The following is a 10,247-nucleotide window of genomic DNA, read 5'->3' as shown; positions in this document are numbered from 1 at the left end:
TTCCCCTATTTTAAGACGTAGTCATTTTATAAGACGTAGCAGGATTTTTACACTTTTGCGGAATTAAGCCATACCCCGAAAATAAGCCATACCCCGAGCCAGCAGAACCCAGCATGCTGGCCGCGGCAGGAAAAGGAGGGCTGCTGGGTTGGTGCCCGGAACTGGCTACTGCTGCTGCTGCTGCAGCGCCGCTTAGAATGAGACCGCCGAGCGCCCCAGCAGCGGGACCGACAAAGTGCCCAGCAACACAGCACGGAGCGCCCCAAGCGCCCCAAGCCACAACAGCAGGAGGAGGAGGTTTCAAAGGGCTATAGAGCACCGCTGGGTCCCGGAGACTCAGGGCGTTCCGCGCGCCGCCTCCTCTTTCTGCCGCGGCTCGGCACCTGGAACTGGTTGCTGCTGTTGCTGCTGCTGAAGCGCCGTGCAGCTCTCTATCCGTCCTCGCCCTCAACTGCTAATTTCTCCCTCACACACGGGCGGGGGGGGGGAGAAACAGGAGGAGGCACAAGCACCGCGCGCTCGGCCCTCTTTCGGTGCTCGCGCTCGCCGAGCTGTTGACCTGAAGCACAGAGGAGGCATGCACACGCACGCAAGAAAGGATGGGTGGGGGGAGGAGGAGAGCGGTGTTTGTGACACGCTCGCGAAAGAATGGCTGAGCAGCCGTGCGCACGGAACGGTGTCTCTCCCTCTGTGTGTGTGTGAGAGAGAGAGAGAAAAGGCGGGGAGCGAGGAAAGGAGACAACTGGGGCGGGGAAGAGGAGGAGGAGGCTTTCCGCAAGGCGGAGGACTGAGAGACGCTACCAAACAGGAAGCGCTGCCACCAAGCCAGGAGCCGCTCCGCGCTTCCCTCGGCAAAAAAGGCGCGACCTGCAGCTGTCACAAAAGCCTCCCCAGCCCAGCTGACTGGCGGCTGTCAGAGCGCAGACAAGGAAAAGCCTGGCGAACCGCTGACAAGCGGGTTCAAGCCGCTTGTCAATGGACTCAACAAAGGAGGGGGAGGGAGTGGAAGCCTCCGCACACAACAGCACCCCTCCAAAGGCGCCACAAGCCAGCCCTAAAACTGGACACGTGGCCTGAGGCGCGCGAAAATGGCACCCTGCCGCCCAAATACCGGTAGCTGGCGGCGGTTAGAGCGCTCCCGCTCAGAGCGCTAGCCTAGAGCACGGAAAACATGGCAAAAGCTTAAAATTAGCCCGGCCACTAAAGCGCTCTCGCTCCCAGCGCAAGCAAACGGAGCGTTCTGGACTGCTCCCCCTTCAAGCAGCTAAAAAGCCGCTCGACGAAGCCTATGCAACCGAAAAAATTACCCCCCCCAAGCCGCACCCCCCAGCAGGGAACACGCAGTGAAGGTATGGCTCTAGGAGGATGAGGGGGTGGGAGTGGGGGTGGGGAAGGGTTAGGGTGGGACAGGGCGGGGATAAGAAGGGATTAGGAAATCAAGGAAACACAAGGGAAACAACGATCCAGCAAGCCTCCTCCGGCTCCCAGAGGCTCGGGGCGCTCCGCGCGCGCTGCTGGGCGACAACCCGGCAAGCCGCCTCCTTGTGTTGTAAGAAGACTAGACTCAGCAGCAGAATAGAAATAAATGCAAAACTGCTTGCACACACCAAATATTTTCCTTATTTTGTGTATCACTTTGCATCTTACTTAAGACACCCACCGAAAATAAGCCACCCTGTGGTTTTTTTGAGGAAAAAAGTTATAAGACGGTGTCTTAAAAAAGGGGAAACACGGTAGTTCAGGGTTTCCCAAACTTGGGTCGCCAGTGGGTTCCTTGGGCTGCAACTCCCACCATCCCTAGCTAGCAGGACCAGTGATCAGGGGTGATGGGAATTGTGTTCCAAAAACAGCTGGAGACCCAAGTTTGTGAATACCTGAACTAGGTGGTGTTGGACAGAAGAATGCTGGACTGCTGGAGCGGCAACACAACTATTTCCCTCAGGTACTCGGCCATCTTTTACCGTTTTGTTGTGCCTTGCTGGCATTCCCTGCACCAGAGCTGCTCTCTGCGCCTGGCAATGCAGGAAAGTGAGAAGAGCCCCTCGCAACTTTCCCAAGGTCGGTGCCCAAACTGTGCGCGGTTCCAAGCTCACTCCAGAGCAGGTCCCTTGCTTGCTGGGACGGCAGAAATCTCCCTTCCTCAAAGAAAAAAATAGCTTGTTCTCCTTCCCTCCTTGCTCTCTTCTTTCCTCTCTCTCCTCTGCCCAACTTTTGGGACTGGCAGCTGAATGTAATTTTTTTATATATATAAAAATCTGCTGTGAAATTTAGAGAGGCGTTTTAAAAACTCACTGAAAGCTGTGGTTCTCTGGCTGATATTGGACTCGAAACTCTGTCCGGGGGAGGGGGGCTGCTGCTTTCTCCAACCCTGCCCTTAAGAGGCTGAATTTCACTACTGCATGTGTGAGGCAGAGGAATGCCTCTTCTGCAAAGAGGCAGGGGAAACAAGACCAGGGAGTCTGCGATCCTTGGCCAGTTGCTCATGGACGATGGGAGCTTGTGAAATCCATCGTCCTCTAAAGGGGCAGAGTTTGGGGGACGAATGTGGGGAGGGAGAGAAATCACCAACCGCAAAGGGTGGCTAGTTATTTAGAGGTACTTAAGAGGGTGTAGAAATGTGAAAATGTACTTTCTGTACTCCCCCTGCCCCAAGGCACCATTGCCTGCTGGATTACTGGCCAGTTTTATTACTTCTGTGCATTAAATTTTACTGTTTTGTTGACATGCCCAGATCCCCTTTTGTTATGTCCACACAGATTGTCTTGCCCTGCTAATAAACGAAACTTGTCTTGTTGGCGTTTGGCTTTTTGCCTTTCTTTGTGAGAGAGAGGGGTGGGAAGAGGCTGGGACCAGTTCTGCATTCCGAAGTGCATTTGTGGAGGGTTTTTACCCCACTGCATTGGGATAGCGGCTGGAGGAGGTCAGGCAACGTCTCCTCCCCAGTCACACCATCCTGGTGTACTTGAACTCTGCTATTGCATTTTACTTGCCAGAATGGATGGAGGATTATGGGGAGAGGTATCACTGCAATGAGCCAGTATGTTCATGTCAAGGGAAGTCAACAGTCCTGTTCTATCTGCCTTGATCAGACCACACCTGGAGTCCTGTGTCCACTTCTGGGCACCACAATTTAAGAAGGATGTTGACAACCTGGAAGGTGTGCAGAGGAGGGAGACCAAGATAATCAAGGGTCGGGAAACCAGGCCTGATGAGAAATGGTTGAAGGAGCTGGAAAAGAGGAGGCTGAGAGGAGATAGCATAGCCATCTTCTAATTATCTCAAGGGCTGTCACATGGAGCAACCTTGTTTTCTCCTGCTCTGGAGGGTAGGACTTGAACAAATGGCTTCAAGTTACATGAAAAGAGATTCAAAAAACTTTCTGACAGTAAGAGCTGTTCGACAGTGGAATGGTCTCCCTTGGGAGGTGGTAGAATCTCCTTCATTGCAGGCCTTTAAGCAGATGTTGGGTGGCCATCTGCCGCAAATGATTTAGTTGAGATTCCTGCAGTTCTATGATTCTACAAAGGTGAAAGCTACATTTATCACTCAGTTGATCTCTAGCATGTGGCCCCAGGAGGGAATGCAGGCCTCTGGCTAGTGAAACCTGGACGTCTCTTGCAAAAGAAACCAGACAACTTCAAAAAGGATAGAAGCACCACCACAATGGTATACAGTGTATTAAAATACATACATTTTTTTAATATAAAGACAAACTTCAAAGCCATTTTCTTTTCTTTTTTCAATTACAAATCAGGGTGAAGTGCGGGGGGGGGGCGATCTGAAGTGGAAGTTAAAACAGAAAGATAAAACTTTTTTTGCAGTGCAGAGAATCAGAAGGAATGGAAGGGGCTGAAATATATAGATAAACAATTATTACATACATATATACACAACGCCAGAAGTTCATATGGATCTATGGAAGAATGACAGATCGAGATTTCATGGAGCAAAGTCTCAAAAACAAAGCCAAAACAAATAAACCCCCAAAATACATCAGATGAAAGACTGAAATTTAAATAGGTTTCATTTCCATGGGCTAATGTATACAAATCAAGTTCCTATTTGCTGGGAAAGAATATCCCACCTCTAAGAATATGGGTACTCCCTTCAATCCATTTACAAACAGATTCCTTTTATTTTACATTTTACAGATTTAATTCCTGAGCAACAGCAATTTCCATCACTGACTGAATACCCCCCCGCCCTGCCCACACCCAAACTACCTGCTTCAGCAAGGCAAAGCCTCAATTCATTGTGGAGGGGCGAGGAACCAGAAAATTCCTTAACCAGCCCCCCAAGGGCTGTTTCTGCAAAGCACGTTTCTCAAAAGGCTCAAAAAACCGCAAAGCGCTGAAAGGAGGAGCTGGTCTTATTTATTTTTAAATAGATCTCCATCCCATCAAGGCTAGAAAAGGGGGGGGCGCTAAGGTGTTGTTGTTTTTTAAGGTTCCAATGTGCATGTGGGTGAGGAAATCCAGATTTATGAAGGGCTGAGCAGATGTCCTCATGACCAGCCAATACCTGTAGGGAGGAAGACCTGTTTTGGACCAGATTTGCAAAAACAGCCTCCTGCATCCGGGAAGTTGCCTGCAGGCAACCGAGAGAAAGATATTTTGCAAATGGGATGCTTGCTATCGACTCCCCAGCACCCACCTTCCTTTCAGAGTACCACAAATTCCTATCCTAGTTAAACACAGACAAGCAAGCCAGTTTCTATGGAAATTCTTGCTGGATATTAAGATATCCGGCAAGGCCGATTTCACACTTCACAGGAGATTTTGTGGCCTCCTGCTTAATGGACTTCATCTACTACAGTGTGTCTGTTAGACTGATCGGAAAGTAGTTTTTACCCTGCAAAAAGCTACCTTCCCCCCCCCTGTGGTTCTGTTTCCGGGGGGGGGGGAGGGGAAGCACCATTATCACCCAACCCCAGAAGCCCCCCGCCCTGCCCTGATTTTGAAGCAATTCTACAACCTTTAAAAAACAAAGCGACTCCAGTGGATGCAGACAAATTCCACCATCGCTGTTGCAACCCGCACACTTTCACGAAGAGTACACACACCATCTCAAACCAAACCCATTTGCGAGGACACACCGTCATTAGCAACCAATCCCAAAGTTCCTTCACCAAACACACTATCCAAGTTGCAAAGAAGGGACTTAGGTGGGGGGAGGGGGGAGGAAGAGAAGCAGAAAAGCACAGGGTGTGCGTGTGTTTCAGATTCTGCAAGGGCGTGCGCTCCCCGCAAAAAAAAAAAGGATGCTGCAGACATCGCTCTTAGGATTTCAAAGCCAAGCACGCTAGATCCCTACGAGTTCTCGTGCCCAGCGGTTTAGGAGAAAGGTTGTGTTTGGAAATGGAATGGAAGAGGTTAGCTGCGAAAATGAGGACCTCAGCCTGTAGTCTGCAGGGTCCGCGTTTGCCATTGCGAGGCCCCTCCAAGATTGTTTTGGACTGCCGCTCTCAAGGGAGGGGCCCCAAGAGGGCAGAGGCTGGTCTATCTAGGATAACTTCAGATAAGGTGGAGCCCTGACGGCTTAGGGAAACCCGAACACACCCAAATAGCACCATATTCTGCACCAGAAACAGGGTCAAGCCTTTGGAGAGTTTTGCTGCTGAACTAAAACTCTGCCCCTCCTGAAAAATGAAAGTTAGAAGACGAGTTCCCTTCCCCTCCCCTTATGCAACTTTCAAATAATCTCTGTGTGCCTGCGGACAAAGTAAAAACAGCATCTTAAAGCAGGTTTTACTGGCAAAGAATAAAATAAAATACCCAGCCTCCCTCCTTTCCTTGTGGCCTGTCGTCACCAGGTTGGCTGGGTGAAAGGAATGGGCCGGGGGCGGGGTGGGGTAAAAAAAAGAACCCAGCCAAGCACCTTAGGGTTTTGTTTCACATCTAGCACCAATGAAGCAGTAGCAGCAGCAAATCCCACTCAGAAAAATGAATAAATAAAAACAAGGCAGGGGAGGCCCCAACAGCTCACTACAAGCTTCTCCCAAGAACTGCATCGCAAGACAAAGTGGTGTGGGGGTTCCGATTTTAATGCACAGCCCCGGAGGCTGTAGACTGGGGAGCCCCTGAGATTCCATCTCTGTACCAGAAGCAGCAGGGCAAATATATACCAGTGTCCTTTGGGGGTGATCTTTCCAGAGGCGGGGAGTCCCGCCCCAGCAACCGAATGGATCACCAAGCGGATTTGTGTTTCGGCGTGGAGTTCTTGCAAACAAGACAGCACCAGCAAGAAACCTAGCTGAGTCCAGGGGGTCTGGTAAGGCAGGCTTCGGATGTGGACACAGGACCTACTGCCCCAAGTTTGAACCACCCGGTTAATTAAAAACAGGCAGCTTGGTCTTTGTATCTTTGGCCAGCTCTCCCGTGCTTTTATAAAATCAAAACCCTGGGGCTGGTCAGAGGAGAAGCGCCCCCCCCCCCCGCCGCCCTATTGCCTGCTTGGCTCAACACTGCTATGGAGAGGTGCCAATCCGGCATTTTAAAGATTGTATTCCGAACGGAAGTTCAACGCATGAAACACACCGCACTTTGAGACCTCAAGAGTACTGAAAATGAGAAGACGGCTTGAGGGGAGATGGAGGATTTTTTTTTTAAAGAGGGGGAAAGAAAGCGGTTGGTGGAGAGAGCTCAACCCAAGCGCAGCAAGTCATTGTTCTTGCGTCAGGTATGAGAAATTCACACCCTACGAATTTAACACAGAGCGGGAGGTGAAGGAGGTGAACAGAAGGGGGCAACTCCAAACAGAAATCAGTTTTGGTTTCAGACCTAGGAAAAGATTTGCAGCTGATTGGAGAAGACTTGCTAAGACTAAGGTCAAGGGAGGGAAAGGGAAAGAAAGCGCAAACTGTATCCACACTTTCCCCCAAAGTGGAAATTTGCAGGCATCGTGGGCCTGTAGGGGAAAGATACCCGAGTGTGGAAGGAGGGCAAGAAAGAGAAGTTGGAGTGCTGCTGGAAACCTGGCCGGTGACGCAACAGAAGGCAGCGGAGACTCATCCAAGCAAGATAAAGGGTTTTGGCAGCCAGTCCACATTCATTAGGGGGTTATTTCCGTGCTGGTCCTGCACAGCGGAAGGGAAAAATGGGTTGCCAGAGTAATGAGCTGCATCTCCCCCCCCCCCCATGTTCCGTCTGGGGTGGGGGAACCGAAGCCAAAAGGAATTCATTCATCTTGCAATGAGAGTTTTAAGAAACCTGGAAATGGGGGAGGTTTCGGCTCTCTGCCGACGCTGAGCAATCCAACAGGGGCGAGGAAAAACAAGCAGAATGGTGAAGTCAGGAGAAGTCAGTTGTTTGCTCCAAGACATTAGCGGAGGTGGAGAGAGAGAGAGAGAGAGAGAGAGAGCAAGACAGACCAATTCAGGGAAAAGCAACAGCAAGAGACTATCTTATAAAAGTCACAAGGTGGATCGTAGAAGTACGGAAGGCAAACGTGAGACTTTAGGGACTGCTCAGCAAGAATGATACCCTCTGCTGTGATAATCACAGACTTTCTTATTGACGGTGCCCTTGCCTCATGCCCTTGCCATTTCCTCCCTGATTTTAGGCACACCTGAGGAAACAAAACTGCTACTTGTCTCCCGCTTCCAATTACACTATGGACACAACCTGATAAAAAATTAGCAGAAAGCATATGAGTGTGTATATGTTTTTAAACAGACCCCCCCCACCTCACCATTCCCAGAAAGCTGTGTGCCTTTAAAAACACAAATGTAAGAATTATTCCTATGCACTGATCACCCAAGTCACAATTTATTTATTTTTTTAATCAGCAAAGCACCAAGGTTGTCAGGCAAGATACAAAAAAGTTAACTTTGATTGCGTGGTGTGTGTGTGTGTGTGTTTTATCTCTGATGCAAGGGTGTGAAATTACATTTTTAAAAAACACAACCCACTGAGAAGCAACAAGGACAGAAACAGTGAGCGGACTTGTCTTTGACGGAACGTACAAAGCTGCGTGTCTTGATCAAGTATCAAAAATCTTGCCGTCGACAACAGCGACACACGAAAAGGATGCCAGAACCCCAAGGAGGAAAGTTGGCAGCAGGCCCAGCGCAAGACTTGGCAGCCTACTTTCTCAAGTTTTCCAGTGCAAGCAGCCTGGCCGACAACACCAGTGCGGTGCCTCTGTGTGGCCATCGCCTCCCAAAACAAGTCATCCCTGGGGGAATATTCCAAGAGCGGGAGACGGAGAGAACACAAACAGGAAGGAAGGAGCACCAGGCAAGGATGAGGAGCATCCTTGCTTCTTCCAAGGACCAAAGCAGCGACTCAGACAGCCGGGGACCCAATCTGCTGCCTCCGAGGGGAGGACAAAATGAGAAAAGGCAGAACCCCCAAAGATGGCATGTTTAGAAAATTGTAAGCAATGGTTTTTTTTAAAGGAAACCTAGAAGACTACAAAGCCTGGACCCGGGCAAGAAAGGTGCCCAAGCCTGAGGCGGAGTCCCAAAATACAGGTGAAGCTGCCCTTGGCGTGAGAAAATGCCTGCCAGTGCTTGGCTGCCTGGCGGGAGCCATTCCGCCAGAAAGGTAGGGGTTGCTTTCATCGCCACCCACCCCAGAAGCCAGTGGGTCAGGGTCCCCCCCACCCCACCTCAACCCTCTTTTAACTCCAAACACGACCCTTTTTGGGTTTCACAGTTAAGGCAGAGGAATCCCCTTCCCCTCGCTTCGGAAACGCACCCGGGGGTGTCTGCTTCTGGGGCGGGAGAGGCTATGTTTTATCCCCCACGAGCACCATATCTGAATTCTGCTGGGAAGCCGGGAGGGGAGTGCGATGGCCGCATCCCCACCTTCAAATAAGCATTACATCACATCAGTGGTCAGATCTACAGCATGGGGGGGGAGGCAGATAGCCGGCATCAACCCTCCTTGACGCCCATACAAAACGACTGGCTCCGTTCGTCCCCGGGCCCTGCTCAATGCCAGCTACTGCCCAACGGCCAACTGAGGTTGCTTTTAACAGGCCAGCTCCGAGGAGGATAACCCACCTGCCCTGGATTCCTCATTTCCCTGGCTTCACTACAGAGCGGAAGAGACACGGACGATGAAATGGACCAGACATCTCGTGGGAGCGGGTGGAATAAAGAAGAGTCAGACTCACTCTATATATGAACGTGGCTTGGTATTGGTCACCCCACACAAACAACCAGGCCTCTGCGCCCCACAAAAAAAACACAAAAGCACCACGGGGGAGCTCAGCCCAGAGAGGCACAGCGTCTGTCAGGCATGAATAGCACCAAGAGAACCTTTTGGATGTGTCTCCGCTTGTGTTGGCCTGTCCTTTTATTATTAGCAGGATTTCGGGGAGGAATCTGTAATTTTGTTTGTTAAAAGTCCTCCTCCTCCTCTCCCCCCCCCCACTCTTCCCGTTCCCCGGCATGTTTTTCCCAGTTCCAAGACTTTGCTTGGAGTGAACAAAACACAGAGCGGAGAGGGGTGCCTTTTGTGAAAACACGTGTTCTCAAACTTTAAAAAATATATAAATATCTATACTATATCAACAATACAAATCGGAGGCCGTTCAGACATACACTTAAGATTTCACAGTAGCATTTTCTTCCGGTTTTTAGGCTTAGGACTCAAGGGTTCCGTTCCGTTTGCCTGTCTCTTTCCTCGTCTGGTTTTCCTGCATGTGTCCAGTAGTAAAGAGAGATTGGGGGGGGGGGCGGAGGAGCCAGAAGCCCCTGTCTACAGCGGTTGAGGGCAGCACCTTCAAGTGGAAGTGGAGAGGCGTTGGTCCAGGCTGGCCTTGCATAGGTCACGTGGGGGTTGAGGTAGAAGGTCCTTAGTTACCTGTGGAAACGGGAGAGAGGGAGGAGGAGAAGCACACTTTAAGCCAGCGGATTATGGACAGTTCACGAAACCGGGAAATCAAGGACGACAAGGGCAGGGCTGGAGAGGCTTGACCCAGTGCGGCCCTCCAGGGCCTCTGCCTGGCCCTCAGAAATCTCACCTCGCTTGACCTGCCGCAAGACAGAGCCAGCGTGGCATAGTGCTGTTTCCCAAACTTGGGTCTCCGGCTGTTTTCGGACTACAATTTCCATCATCCCTGACCACTGGCCTTGCAAGCTAGGGATGATGGGAGTTGTAGTCCAGAAGCAGTCGGAGACCCGAGTTTGGGAAACACTGGATATGGGAGAGCCCAGAGTTCAAATCCTCCTCCCAGCCACGGCGTTCACTGGGTGACCCTTGGGAGCAGCTCACAGACTTCTCTCAGCCTAACCTATC

At 50.8% G+C, this 10,247-nt stretch overlaps 1 protein-coding gene across 3 annotated transcripts in view; it reads right to left on the bottom strand.

Annotated features, from left to right (window-relative positions):
- Positions 1-8,404: 8,404 nt before the first annotated feature.
- Positions 8,405-10,247, bottom strand: part of DOT1L (DOT1 like histone lysine methyltransferase) — a 66,120-nt gene continuing 64,277 nt past the window's right edge. For all 3 annotated transcript variants that reach the window (XM_035117060.2, XM_035117061.2, XM_035117062.2), the window contains one exon: positions 8,405-9,812. In XM_035117060.2, the coding sequence (XP_034972951.1) occupies positions 9,805-9,812 (8 nt within the window). In that variant the 3' untranslated portion in view covers positions 8,405-9,804. The remainder of the gene's footprint in view (positions 9,813-10,247) is intronic.

This window comes from Zootoca vivipara, chromosome 6, assembly GCF_963506605.1.
Source record: "Zootoca vivipara chromosome 6, rZooViv1.1, whole genome shotgun sequence".
NCBI lineage: Eukaryota > Metazoa > Chordata > Lepidosauria > Squamata > Lacertidae > Zootoca > Zootoca vivipara.
This window is presented reverse-complemented; position numbering and strand designations above follow the sequence as displayed.